We start from the raw sequence: 14,631 nt of genomic DNA, 5'->3' as shown, positions 1-14,631 counted from the left end.
CCCTCTAGGCCTCTTTAGTTCACAGTGATGCCCTTTGGCTTACGTGGTGCTCCAGCCACATTCCAGAGGCTTATGGACAGAGTGCTGCAAGGTTGTGAGGACTGCAGCGCCGCCTATTTAGATGATGTGGTCATTTTTAGCCTGACCTGGGAGGAACATCTGGAGCACAGTCGTCGAGTTCTAGGTGCAATCAGTGCAGCAGGACTTACACTCAACTTGCTGAAATATGAGTGGGCCAGGCAGGAAACCGGTACCTGAGGTATCAGCTGGGGAGAGGTGAAGTCCGGCCTCAGGTGGATAAAGTTGAGGCCATTCTGAACAGCCCCAGGCACCGTACCAAGACCCAGGTCCGGTCTTTTCTTGGCCTAGTGGGCTGGTACCGACGGTTCATCCCTCACTTTTCAACCCTGGCAGCCCCATTGACCAACTTCACCTGCAAGTTGGCCCGTAATCCTGTGGAATGGAGTGAGGAGTGTGAAAACACTTTCCAGGGCCTGTAGGAGAAATTATGCTCTTCCCCGTGTTGCAGAGTCTTGACTTTGAACGCTGCTTCAAACCAGGGAGAGCCAGGTAAGGAATGTCCTGTGTTGTGTCTCAGCAGGAAACTTCAACCTCGTGAAATCCGGTACTCCACAATCGAGAAGGAGTGTCTGGCAATCAAGTGGGTGTTGGACAGCCTCAGGTACTACCTTCTTGGGAGGGAGTTTGACCTCCAGACGGCCCACAGAGCCCTGACCTGGATCCAGACAATGAAGGACTGGAATGCCAGGGTGACTAGGTGGTACCTGGAACTTCAACTTTTCAAGCTTTCAAGCTCTGTGTGCGGCACAAAGCAGGCAAGGAGAACATCACAGCGGACTTCCTGTCAAGACTGCCCAACATTGCCGCTGGAGGAGGAGAGTGGTAATGTGACGAAGGCTCGTCACTGATTACGGATGGCACATGGCACACTCAGTAAAACACTCAAAGGGTCATCCGCACACATTATTCCCCTCTGTTATTGTGGTGAGTGCACGCATCACAATAAATCAACAGTCACAATTTTACACTCATCCCCAGCAGTAATAGGTATGAAAAAAAAGAAACATACTATGTCACAGTTTAATTTTCTCAGGTCAATTTATTCATATTCATCTTTCCAGAAGTGTTTTGCCAAAGTGTCATGATAATCTGACGGTTCTCTCCTCCACACTCACTGGGTCTGAAACAGAGCTGCTGCTGCATATAGAGGCAGCAGCAACCTGCACAGGTGTGCTGATGGTGGAGGATACTATCTTTAACTGGGTCAAGGGTTAGGTTACCTAATTACTCATCTTGTGGTAAAGTTTTGGGGTTTATTTAAGTTATTTAACTGGGAAATGGTGAATCCTATGATGAGGTATATGTGTTTATTGTGAGAACGGGCAGTAGAGTTTCAGATTGTGTGAAATGGAAGATAATTGAGTTAATTAGCTTTTGGTTGGTCTGGGGGAGGGGCTTAGCAGTTATAAGCCTCGGGTTACCAAGGCTTTGGGTTGTTTTTTTTGTTTAGTCTGAGGGTGGCTGTTAACCAGACAGGTGACAATTGCAAGCTGTATATATATTGTATTTTTTTTTCTTGTTTTGATGTGGACGTCCAAGTTTTTGTTTTTCCATTATTTTTGTAAATAAAAGCACCTCAATCTATTTTTGCGACTCAAGCCATCTTGTTATTTTTCTTAGACAGTTGACCCACAGTTTTTGTGACAGAAAGACAGATTTTGACAAACTGTATGTTTTGTTATACCATTGGATCTATCTTCTGAAGCTTACAATGAAATAAATGCTACCAATCAATTCATCATAATAACATAAAGCAAACAAAACTGGTTGCGACAAGGTACCACATACTTAGTCTACTCTGAATTAGCTCCATTTGCCTGTGTTCGGTCGAAATCCCTCCGGCCTTTTTGATCCACCCTATTAAATATTAAAAGTCCTATTAAAAATTATAATTGTATCCGCTTTGATCACTTCTTCTGGCAGCTTGTTCTCTGCACCCTCCAACCTCGGTGTAAAAATGCTTATCCTGAGATAATATTTTCTATTTTACCTTTAAATAGATGCCAGTTTTAGGCAATTCTACCTTAGGAACAATGTTATATCTAACCACCTTACCTACCTCCACCCCTATGATTTTATAAATCTCAATATGTCCTCACCCAGTGGCCTACTTTCAGATTTACACTATCAACAATATTTTCTTTTAGATACTGGTTCTTTTGTTTATACCCCCACGTGTTCAATTGCTATCCTCATCAAAAAGCACTGCTGAATCTGGTTACATAACCCAGGGGTCCCCAACCTTGTGGACTGGTTTAATATTGACAATATTCTTGCGGACCGGCCTACCCGGGGGGGGGGGGGTAGGGTTGCCAACGGACAAAAGTAACAGTCAAATACATTGTGTTTACCCCGACAAAGACTACAATGACCATGAAGCCTTGCATGGGCACCAGTGCGCATGCGTGTACGTGCCAATTTTTTTCTACAAATCGTTTTTGGCAATTCTGTTGGGGGGGGAGGTGTTAATCACGACTGGAATATAGGTGATAAGTGGCTAATACACTCAATTTCGTTTCTAAAAGGGTTTATCTCACGAATTTAATATTAAACACACAGCACATATTTTCCACGCATGAATATATTGATAAGTCAATTATCAGGTGAGGACAGGGGAGCTTGAAGTAAGTGTTGAATGAACTTCCAGTAGAAGTGGTAGAGGCAGGGTCGATATTATCATTTAAAGTTAAATTTGATAGGTATATGGACAGGAAAGGAATGGAGGCTGAGTGCAGGTCGATGGGACTAGGTGAGAGTAGTGTTCGGCATGGACTAGAAGGGCAGAGATGGCCTGTTTCCGTGCTGTAATTGTTATATGGTTATATAAGTCACTTATAAGTCAATAGCATCATAACATTTTAAGTAACGCTTGGATATTAAACACACAGCACATATTTTCCCCGTATGAACATATAAAATCATTGTAACACACCAAGATCGGTGAATCAGTGGGAGTCCTGGGCTTGTTTTCCTGCATCATCGAGGAGTGATGGGAGACAGCGATACTTGAACGGGGTTCCTTATGTCCAGTCTATTCCGCAATTTAGTTTTCGTTGCATTCATTGCAGGGATATGTTGGAAATGGAAGCAACGTTTTCAGTGCTTTCATGGCTATCTCAGGATATTTAGCCTTGACTTTGATCCAGAATGCTGGCAGAGATGTTATGTCAAACATACTTTTCAGCCCGCCGTCATTTGCAAGCTCGAGGAGTTGATCTCGTTCCTGCACTGACATGGATGACGTGTGCATAATGACCTCGCGTGTGTGACAGGGAATGAGGAAAGATGCAGCTGACTCAAATTGCCAAATCATATCGTTTCCTCGCACATGCTTTGTGGTCCGGTTGTTGGGGACCGCTGACATAACCATTCCTGGTTCAGAGATCCTTCTGTTCTTTCCTCACCTTCAGAATTTTACTGGATTTTAAAATTAATTTCCCTCAAACTTTCTCCCAACTGGATGATTGATAACAAGTGTTAAACTTTATCTCTGGCTATATGTCTGATTAATGCTTTCAGATCTGCTGCATACAATGCAGGAAATACAGGAATTTAACCGTATTAGGATGACCTATTTTGACAATCTCCCAATAGCTACAAATACAAACTCCCAATTCACTGATTAAAAAAGAACACTTTATTAGCAAAGAATCATAGAAGAAACATTTTTACCAAAAAAAATCCAAATATACAAATTGAGAAAATATAAGTCGTAACGTGTATGGCAAAAATAGATTTTAGAAAAATCTGCAATCACCTGACAGTACGTCAAATGCTTATACTCCTTTTACATCAATTATAATTTAATCTGCAAAATCAAGTGTCAAAGAATAGCTACAATTTACTCAAAATATCTGCACAAAAGGTTTAGTGGCATAAAAAATATTTGAAAGACATAGCTTTTGACTAATGAAAATTAAAGAATGGGCTATCAAATCCACTGTCCTGTTGAGTATTGTTTGTATTTTGTGGCATGAGTAAAGGATGCTTCGTTTGACTACAGTCTTTAGTTAGATGTGATACACATGTCTCTGTCCTTTGGCCCAACTGGGCACTATTAATTATTACAGGGACCGGATTTAAAACTTCTTGCTGTTGCTCTATATGCAATCCTGAAAAAGTATTTTCATCAACAGAAAAAGAACTAATGTCGGAGGCTGCAGAGGAAACAGAGGGACATAATTGTGCAATACCACTTGCCATGGAAAATGGTTTATGTTGCGTGTTTGTATATGAAGAGGGTGTAGACCCACCACTTAACTTAGAACATTTAATAGTCATGCTATAATCATCTAGACGACAAGCGTTTCTACCTGTCGGCCTAAAACTGAAAGTGTCTATTTTACGACAGTCAGCAGCTTCGAAGTTAACAACATAACTCCCTTCATCTCTCTCAGGGGATTCACAAATGTCAGAAGATGCCCCAGTCAAAGTTTCAGGGCAGATATACACTTTGGAGGAATACTTTGAAGATGGGATACCATTATGATCGTATGCCATTTCCAAATGGACAGTTTCTTTTAAAGGTGTGATGCCCTTCTGTTGGCATGATCTTTGTAACGGTGCTCTATCAGAACAATTATTAGTTGAGCTGAATACATGTGCTTTGTTGAGAGACGCAAGGGACAGAAACTTGGCTGAATTTTGACAATAGACTACACCACTAGCTTTATGATACTTTGGTTCTGACACAACATCATTTGACAAAGAAGAAGCATCCTTGGGGAAAATGCCAGCATTAAGTTTATGAACATTATCTTGTTTACCAGTTGATAAATGTTCACCTGATGTGCCATTTTCAATAGTAGCACCAAATAATGATCTGTTCAATCTTTGTGGCACAAATGCTTTGTGAATTGCATTGCTGGCTGTGCTCTGTACGAATTGTTGGATTCGGTCTTTGCTGGAAGAGAATTTCTCACTTTGGTTTGCCTGCATGTGTGCTGATGCTGGACTCCCTCCAAAATTATCAGAAATATTTGGAGTTGGTTCTGAACTTTTCTTCATAAGTTGTGCTTTAGATAAAAAGATATTAATAAAACATAGCATTAAAAACTCACTCAAATGTTACAAACAGACTGAAAGTACTGGCACTGATTAAAATTTAGCAATTTGTCCAGAAAGATGTAAATTATAGTATGATAGCTTGTACAGAAAAATAATTACTTAACTCATATTGTAATTATTAAATAGCAACACCCTTGTAAAAAATAGTTCATTATTAAATTGGAAAATAAAACTGAACACTCATTTTGAAAGGTTCGGATAACTCAATATGCTTCAATAGTACTGAGTTACCATCTTTTATTTATGGTGCATGCAACACAAATTTTAACTGTAAAAAAACAATTCAAATCACCACTGATCTCGATCTTATGCATTTACCTTGATCAATCAACTTTATCAATTCTATTTGTAGCTGATTTAAAATTCATTACAAAGTTGCCTCAAACAAAACAACATTTCTGCATCTACGTTAAAGGGATAACATGTCCATATTAATAAGAAAAAATCAGTCAAATATGGTGCGATAATCAGGACTGGTATGTTAATTGAAATGTAGAGCACGAATTTATATCTGCATTTATCAAAAATTACCATTTTATCCTAGCCTTCCAGTAGGTAGGACGTTATTTTCCATTTTGTTACCTGTCATTATTAACTAGAATGCTTATCAAATCCATTATTGAATAGAAAGATAAAAAAGCCTACTACAGTAGTTATTAAAAGCTGTCTGGTGGGGAAAACAGCTACATGACACAAGTTCAGCAACTCAGTACTACTTATTTTCATCAGCATGGTTGTTTCTAAAGAAATGTTCAAACTAAGTTTAAAACATTTTTCACCATATATAATACTCAGAACCTAGTACTGCACAGTAACAGGCCCTTATGCCAAGCATGATGACAGATTAAACTAATCCCTACTCTCTGCACATGATCCATATCCCTCCATAGCCTTCATATTCATGTACCTTCAGCATTATTGTATTCCAGAAACTACCATTCCCTGTACAAAACTCCTGCTGGTTAAACTTTCTACTTGTACACTGGGAAACAGATTCTGGCTGTCTACTTTATCAATGCTTCTCATATTTTTTATAAACTGTTATCAGGTCTCCCTTCAGCCTTCAATGCTCCACAGAAAACAATCCAAGTTTGTCCAACCTCTCCTTATTACTCATACTCTCTAATTCAGGCAATATCATGATGAACCTCTTCTGCACCTTCTCCAAAGCCTCCAGATCCTTCCTGTAATGGGTGACCAGAACTGTACACAGAACTCCGTGTGGCCTAATCAAGGTTTTGTACAACTGCATTGTGACTTTTTCATTCTTACATAACGCTCCTATCTGCTACTGATCGATATCCTGTAGATACTTTGACACCATAGAAAAACTACAGCACAGAAACAGGCCTTTTGTCCCTTCTTGGCTGTGCTGAACCATTTTCTGCCTAGTCCCACTGACCTGCACACAGACCATACCACCCCTCCATACACCTCCCATCCATGAGACCCTTCATCACAGTCTGCAGATCCACCAATTTTTGTATCATTTGCAAACTTAAAATCAGCACATCTATATTTTTATCTACAAACCCCATTTCCAGAAAAGTTGGGATATTTTCCAAAATGCAATAAAAACAAAAATCTGTGATATGTTAATTCACGTGAACCTTTATTCAACTGACAAAAGTACAAAGAAAAGATTTTCAATAGTTTTACTGACCAACTTAATTGTATTTTGTAAACATACACAAATTTAGAATTTGATGGCTGCAACACACTCAACAAAAGTTGGGACAGAGGCATGTTTACCATTGTGTTACATCACTTTTCCTTTTAATAACACTTTTTAATCGTTTTGGAACTGAGGATACTAATTGTAGTAGATTTGCAATTGGAAATTTTGTCTATTCTTGCTTGATATAAGACTTCAGCTGCTCAACAGTCCATGGTCTCCGTTGTCTGATTCTCCTCTTCATGATGCGCCATACATTTTCAATAGGAGATAGATCTGGACTGGCAGCAGGCCAGTCAAGCACATGCACTCCGTGTCTGCAAAGCCACGCTGTTGTAGCCCGTGCAGAATGTGGTCTGGCATTGTCCTGCTGAAATAAGCATGGACGTTCCAGGAAGAGACGTCGCCTTGAGGGCAACATACGTCTCTCTAAAATCCTAATATACGTCTCAGAGTCAATGGTACCTTCACATACATGCAACTCACCCATGCCGTGGGCACTGATGCACCCCTATACCATCACAGATGCTGGCTTTTGCACCTTTCCGCTGATGACAATCTGGATGGTCGTTTTCATCTTTGGCACGGAGAACTTGACGCCCGTTTTTTCCGAAAACTAGCTGAAATGTGGACTCATCTGACCACAGCACACGATTCCAGTCTTTCGGTCTATCTGAGATGAGCTCAGGCCCAGAGAACTCGCCGGTGTTTCTGCATAGAGTAGATGTATGGCTTCCTCCTTGCGTAATACAGTTTCAAGTTGCATTTCTGGATGCAGCGACGGACTGAGTTGAGTGACAATGGTTTTCCGAAGTACTCCTGAGCCCAGGTGGCTATAGTTGTCACAATAGCATGACGGTTTCTTAGGCAGTGCCACCTGAGGGCTTGAAGATCACGCGCATTCAACAGTGGTTTCTGACCTTGCCCTTTACGCACTGAGATGTTTCCGAATTCTCTGAATCTTTTCACAATATTACGTGCTGTAGATGTTGAAAGACCTAAATTCTCTGCAATCTTGTGTTGAGAAATGCTCCTTTTGAACTGACTAACAATTCTCCCACGAATTTTGGCACAAAGGGGTGAGCCATGACCCATCCTTGCTTGCAAAGATTGAGCCTTTGATGGACACTACTTTTATACCCAGTCATGATACCTCACCTGCCACCAATTAGCCTGCTTAATGTAGAGTCTTCCAAACCGGTGTTACTTGAATATTCTGCTCACTTTTCAATCTTATTTTAACTCTGTCCCAACTTTTGTTAAGTGTGTTGCAGCCATCAAATTCTAAATTTGTGTATGTTTACAAAATACAATTAAATTTGTCAGTAAAACTATTGAAAATCTTTTCTTTGTACTTTTGTCAGTTAAGTAAAGGTTCACGTGAATTAACATATCACAGATTTTTGTCTTTATTGCATTTTGGAAAATATCCCAACTTTTCTGGAAATGGGGTTTGTATATAATTTAGATACATCACAAACAACAGTGGTCCCAGTACTGATCCCACTGGAACATCACTGGTCACAGAATAACACCCCTCCACCAATATCCTGTGTCTCCTATGGACAAGCTCATTCTGAATCTGAAACATCAAGTCCCCATGGATCCCCTCCATCTTAATCTTCTTAATCAAGTTACCATGAGGAACATTGTCAAACATCTTGGCTGTGGATGTTGTCCATGTTTCACAATATCCACATCAATTCCCTCCTCAAAAAAGCTAAATCAAATTTGCACTGCATGAGCTACACAAAGTCCAAAATCAAAGTCTTAAATTACAAATTTTCAAACTGTCATACATACCCTTGTGGATTTCACAATTATCACGCTTTCGATTCACAAGAGGTGTTTCTATAGCTTTGGCTACTGCAGCCAATTTGCTAGCAGCACTCATTATCTTCTTTTCAGCACTGTAAATAATTATATAGGTATTTTAGTATCAAGTTAAGCATTCTTGAGCCCATAAATTCTAACAATCCAATTTCTATTTCAGCAAAGAACTTTCATAGAATCATACAGCACAGAAAAGTGCATTTCTGACCCACGTCATCCTTGCTGACTCCATTTGGTCACACCTGGCCCATATTTCTTTCAGCCTCTGCTGTTAAAAGATCTTTTAAAATTATGTGATTTTATCTGCCTCTGCCTCTATCTCTTCCTCTGGCAGCTCAATCCAAAGTTACCAACCTCTGTGTAGAAAAAATTGCCCCTTAGAAATACTTTAACTTTCTGCACTCCCACTTTAAACCTAGACTTGCGAGGAAAAAATACTCTACCTATCAAATCTCTTTTCATATAGTCCTCCATTCCAGGCAACATCCAGGTGAATCTCTTCTACTACTACTTTCTTCCATTAGTTTGGCAACCCAAACTATACACAATACTCTAAGCGCCACATTAAGAAGATTTTGAAACAGAACTAGACCTCACAAATTGCATTACATCACACTTATCAGGATTAAATTCTATCTGGCACTACGTCTCTCAACTTTCCAGCTGATCTATGCTTGTTGTACTCTTGGACAATCTTATTTGCTAATCAAGACTCCACCAACTACCATTCTGTCTGCAAACTTATCAATCAGACCACCTACATTCTCAAAGTACTTTACTTACATAACAAGTGCGTGGAATGGGCTGTTGGCGACTGTGGTGGAGGCGGATACGATAGGGTCTTTTAAGGGACTCCTGGATAGATACATGGAGCTTAGAAAAATAGAGGGCTATGGGTAACCCTAGGTAATTTCTAAAGTAAGTACATGTTCGGCACAGCACTGTGGGCCGAAGGGCCTGTATTATGCTGTAGGTTTTCTGTTTCTGTGTTTCTAAACAGCAATGGTCCCTGCACTGATCCTTGCTATACACTACTTGTTGCAGACTTCTAAGAAAAACACCCACCCACCATAATCCTCTGCCTTCTATCACCAGGCCAATTTTAGATACAGTTTGCCAACACTCTTCAGATTCTTTGAACCTTAAACTTCTCTACAAACATACCACAAAGACAACTTAAATCACATCTATTATTCTACACTTACAAACTTCCATATGTTTCTTAGTTAAAAGCAGATTATAATCAAGGCAGGTAGTTTTCAGTAAATTATTGAGCTGATTCCAGCTGACTGACAGCTAGCAGTTCCATAAGAAGTCACCAGTTGTCAGTAGCTCATGCTCATCTCAGTCTATAGCCTTTGATTGAGCATATGAGCTTAAGCTGAAGGTCATGATTTAACAAAAATATATTTAAATTACTATGACATTTAGCTCTAAGAATCAAAGTGATAACTTTCTAGATCGGACAATCCTTAAGTCTTTGACAGTACGTAACAGCTTTATTTCAAGGTTTTGTGTTGTCTCAAATCTCAAAAATTTCTTCAAATAGTGTTGCAGTCTTTAATTTATTGGTAATCACATCAGACAATATTCTGACAGAACCTGACACATTAAGATTTTTACCCTTCATTGTTTCCACCATCGGCCAGTAGTTGATGGAGACAAGTCAAATAGTACTTCCGCATTTTCCGTGCAGTTTGTTGACGTTCTCTTAATACTTCTCCACGAATCATTTCAGCTGCTCGTACCTTGCTCTCCTGAATGTAACACAGCATATCTTCTGCACAAAGCAAGCAAATCTCTCAGGATACAGTCACATTTACCAGAATCTATAAATGTCAATCTCAGAAAAAATATTTTATATAACACCAATTGCAAGGTCAGCACACTCCCAAGTGTTTCACACCCAATGACACATTTTAAAGCACATTCATTGCTAATATGAAAACATACTTCAGTGTTCACTCCGAAATGACCTAATCTATTTTTGTGACATAGATTAAGATATTAACATGAAATAGGAAATCTTGTCTATTCTGCTTTTCCTTGATGTTGCCTTAGTATCTTTAATATCAAATTGGTATAACAGACCAGAATTAATATCAGCATCATTTTGACCAGTACTGCACTGAAATGTCAACTACAAAATTCTGGGGTAAGGATTGAACTCACAATTGCCTCAGAAGGCAGAGTTCCAGTACTTTAATATTCAAAAAGCTTATAGTTTTCTAACCTCATACTGTTCATTTATATCTCCTACTTAAGATTCACAAATATGTCTATCCTGGTAGGCCCAATGTTTCTGCCTGTTCCTGCCCACTTAACTTGTGCCCGCACACCTAGATTCCACTTTGTCACCCTTGGTTCAGTCCCTTCCAACCTACATCTGTGACAGTTGAATCACCAAGATCCCTAGCCCTGATTGGCTCTTTTTCATTATGGGCACTGCTATAGGAAGGTCTTAAAGTGTTCAGTTTCTTTGTTTACAAAATATCTAACCAATTCTCTTTCACCACCACCCTCCTCCACCTTGTGGAACTGGTTTCCGCCCTCAACAATTTCTCTTTTGGCTTCTCCCACTTTCTCCAAACCCAAGGTGTAGCCATGGACACCCACATGAGCTGAAGCTATGCCTGCCTGTTTGAAAGCTTCACAGAACAGTCTATGCTCCAAGCCTATACTAGTAACGCTCCTCAACTTTTTCCATGTTACAAAGATATCATATTGGTGTTGCTTTCTGCACCCATGCTGAGCTTGTCAATTTCATCAACTTTGCTGCAATTTTCCACCCTGCCCTTAAATTTACTTGGCTTATCTCTGAAGACAGACTGTCTATTAATATCTTTTATAAACCTACTGACTATAGCTATCTTGACTATATCTCTTCCCAACACGACACTTGTAAAAATGCCATTTCATTTTCTCTGTTCCTCCATCTCTGCCACATCTGTTCTCATGCTGAAGCATTCCATTCACATCTCAGATATCCTCTTTCTTCAAAGAAAAGGGCCACCATCATTGATGCTGCCCTCACCTGCACTCTTTCCATTTCTTGCACATCTGCCTTCACCCCATTTTCCTCCTGACATGAAAAGAATAGGATTCCCGTTGCCTTCACCCCACAACCCTCCATACTCAGGACATTATTTCTCTTGTTCCGCTTACAAGTACAGGTGTCCTCCGCTTTTCGAACATTCGCTTTACGAAACCTCACTGTTACGAAGACCTACATTAGTACCCTATTTTTGCTTTCAGCAGGTGTTTTTACTGTTACGAAAAAGAAATTCAGCGCGCGATAAAAAATCAGCACACGATAAAAGGCAGCGCATCCCGAGCAGCCACTCTCCCCTGGATTCGGAACTGCTTTGCTTTAACACGTGCCTGTGAGCAGCCGTTTGCAAGATGAGTTCTATGGTATCAGAAAAGCCTCAAAGAGCTTGTAAGGGTGTTACACTTACAGTAAAACTAGACATAATTAAACGTTTTGATTGTGGTGAACGAAGTAAGGACAACGTGAGTTTGGCTTTTGGAAGCTGACGAACATGATGTTGGAGAGGTTTTGGCATCCCATCACCAAGAATTCACAGATGAAGAGCTGATGCAATTGGAAGAAAAAAGGATAACAATCGAAACCAAATGAGTAATGATAAAGTACGACTTTAATTTTGAAAGGGTACGTCAGTTTAGGGGATATTTGCAGGGTGGTTTGAGTCCTTATTAAAGAACTGTGTGATAGAAAAATGCGCGAGGCTCAGCAGTCAAGCAAGCCTTCCACATCAGCCACAGCAGACGACGAACTTCAACCTTCAACATCGAGGTAGGCAGAGATAGAAGATGAGCTGCCTGCTCTAATGGAAACAGGCGACGAGATGACACACCAGTGTCCCACCACCCCAACCCCCAGGCCATGGACAGATACAGTACAGATTCGCGGAGAATGCAAAGGTAGCCGGGAGGCACACAGCACATCTTTAAGAAAAAAGCCGAAATAAACATGCTAATTAATTAGGTGCCGCCGACACGTAATTGTCGGCCCAGATCAGAGACGATGCAATCAGAAATTGGCACTGATCTGGGCTGACAATTACAGTGGCACCTAATTAATTAGCATGTTTGTTTCGGCTTTTTTCTTAAAGATGTGCTGTGTACCTCCCGGCTACTGCTGGACCCCTGTGTTCTTCGCGGCAATGTATCGCTCAGCGGCCTGGAGGGTGGGGGGCCACTGCACCACCCCAACTTGCAATGACTCAGTCTAACACACCATCATCAGTGTGCTCGGCGCTGTCTTCCCGATTCTCGTGATAGTACACTGTACATACATTATTTCTTCTTTATATAGGCTGTGTATTTTTACATGTTATTTGGTATGATTTGGCAGCTTCATAGTTTAAAGATTACTGGAGAGCGCTTGCACCACGTTCTTGCCAACAGCGCTTGCGTGAGATTTTCTGCCGACAGTGCTTGCAAGGAATTTTCGCTACGGAGATCTGTGCTGGCAATGATTGTGGAAAAGTATTTCTACTTTATATAGGCTGTGTATTTATCATATCATTCCTGCTTTTACTATATGTTACTGTTATTTTAGGTTTTATGTGTTATTTGGCATGATTTGGAACGCTCTCAAAATTTTCCCATATAAATAAAAGGTAATTGCTTCTTCGTTTTACGACATTTCGGCTTACGAACCGTTTCATAGGAACGCTCTACCTTCGGATGGTGGGGGAAACCTGTATAAGTGCCAGGAGGGAGATCGGTGGGAAGGGACGGGGGGACGAATGGACAAGGGAGATGCATAGGGAGTGATCCCTGCAGAAAGCAGAAAGGAGGGGGGAGGGAAAGATGTGCTTGGTGGTGGGATCCCGTTGGAGGTGGCGGAAGTTACGGAGAATTATATGTTGTTCCTTGTGAGCGGAACAAGTCCTACGCATGCCCTTACACTTCCTCCCTCACCACCATTCAGGGCCCCAGACGGTCTTTCCAGGTGAGGCAACCTATGAGTCGGTTGGGGTGATATACTGCGTGCGGTGCTCCTGGTGCGGCCTTCTATATGTTGGCGAGACCCGACGCAGGTTGGGAGACCGTTTCGCTGAACACCTACGCTCTGTCTGCCAGAGAAAGCAAGATCTCCCAGTGGCCACACATTTTAATTCCACATCCCACTCCCATTCTGATATGTCTATCCAAGGCCTCCTCTACTGTCAAGATGAAGCCACACTCAGGTTGGAGGAACAACACGTTATATTCCGTCTGGGTAGCCTCCAACCTGATGGCATGAATATTGACTTCTCTAACTTCCGTTAATGCCCCTCCTCCCCTTCACACCCCATCCCTTATTTATTTATTTAATATATTTTTAATTTTTCTCCCTTTTTTTCTCTCTCTCTTTTTTCTCCCTCTGTCCCTCTCACTATAACTCCTTGCCTGCTCTCCACCCTCTGGGCTCCCCTCTCCCCTTCTCTTTCTCCCCAGGCTTCCCATCCCATGACCCTCTCCCTTCTCCAGCCTTGTATCCCTTTTGCCAATCAACTTTCCAGCTCTTAGATCGATCCCTCCCCCTTCTGTCTTCTCCTATCATTTTGGATCTCCATCTCCCCCTCCCACTTTCAAATCTCTTACTATCTCTTCTTTCAGTTAGTCCTGAAGGATCTCGACCTGAAACATCGACTGTACCTCTTCCTATAGATGCTGCCTTGCCTGCTGCGTTCACCAGCACTTTTTGTGTGTGTTGCTTGAATTTCCAGCATCTGCAGATTTCCTCGTGTCTGCATTAATGTAATTCATTTTTTTCTCTATATTTATTTATCACATATTTCATTGTACTGCTGTTGTAAAGTTAACAAATTTCACCGTATATGCCGGTGATATTAAATCTGATTCTGATTGGGAAGCATAAGGTAAAGGAAATCTTCGATCATAAAATTATAGAATTCACCCTGCAGCTTGAGAGATAAAGTCAGATGTATGAGTATTACAGT

At 40.9% G+C, this 14,631-nt stretch overlaps 1 protein-coding gene across 4 annotated transcripts in view; it reads right to left on the bottom strand.

Annotated features, from left to right (window-relative positions):
* Positions 1-3,703: 3,703 nt before the first annotated feature.
* Positions 3,704-14,631, bottom strand: part of cep152 (centrosomal protein 152) — a 289,528-nt gene continuing 278,600 nt past the window's right edge. For all 4 annotated transcript variants that reach the window (XM_072278504.1, XM_072278506.1, XM_072278505.1 and 1 more), the window contains 3 exons: positions 10,280-10,436; positions 8,627-8,733; positions 3,704-5,096 (listed from right to left, as the gene is read on the bottom strand). In XM_072278504.1, the coding sequence (XP_072134605.1) occupies positions 3,988-5,096; positions 8,627-8,733; positions 10,280-10,436 (1,373 nt within the window). In that variant the 3' untranslated portion in view covers positions 3,704-3,987. The remainder of the gene's footprint in view (positions 5,097-8,626; positions 8,734-10,279; positions 10,437-14,631) is intronic.

This window comes from Mobula birostris, chromosome 14 (assembly GCF_030028105.1).
Source record: "Mobula birostris isolate sMobBir1 chromosome 14, sMobBir1.hap1, whole genome shotgun sequence".
Lineage (NCBI taxonomy): Eukaryota > Metazoa > Chordata > Chondrichthyes > Myliobatiformes > Myliobatidae > Mobula > Mobula birostris.
Note: the sequence above shows the minus strand (reverse complement) of the source record. Positions and strands in the feature narration are given on the sequence as shown.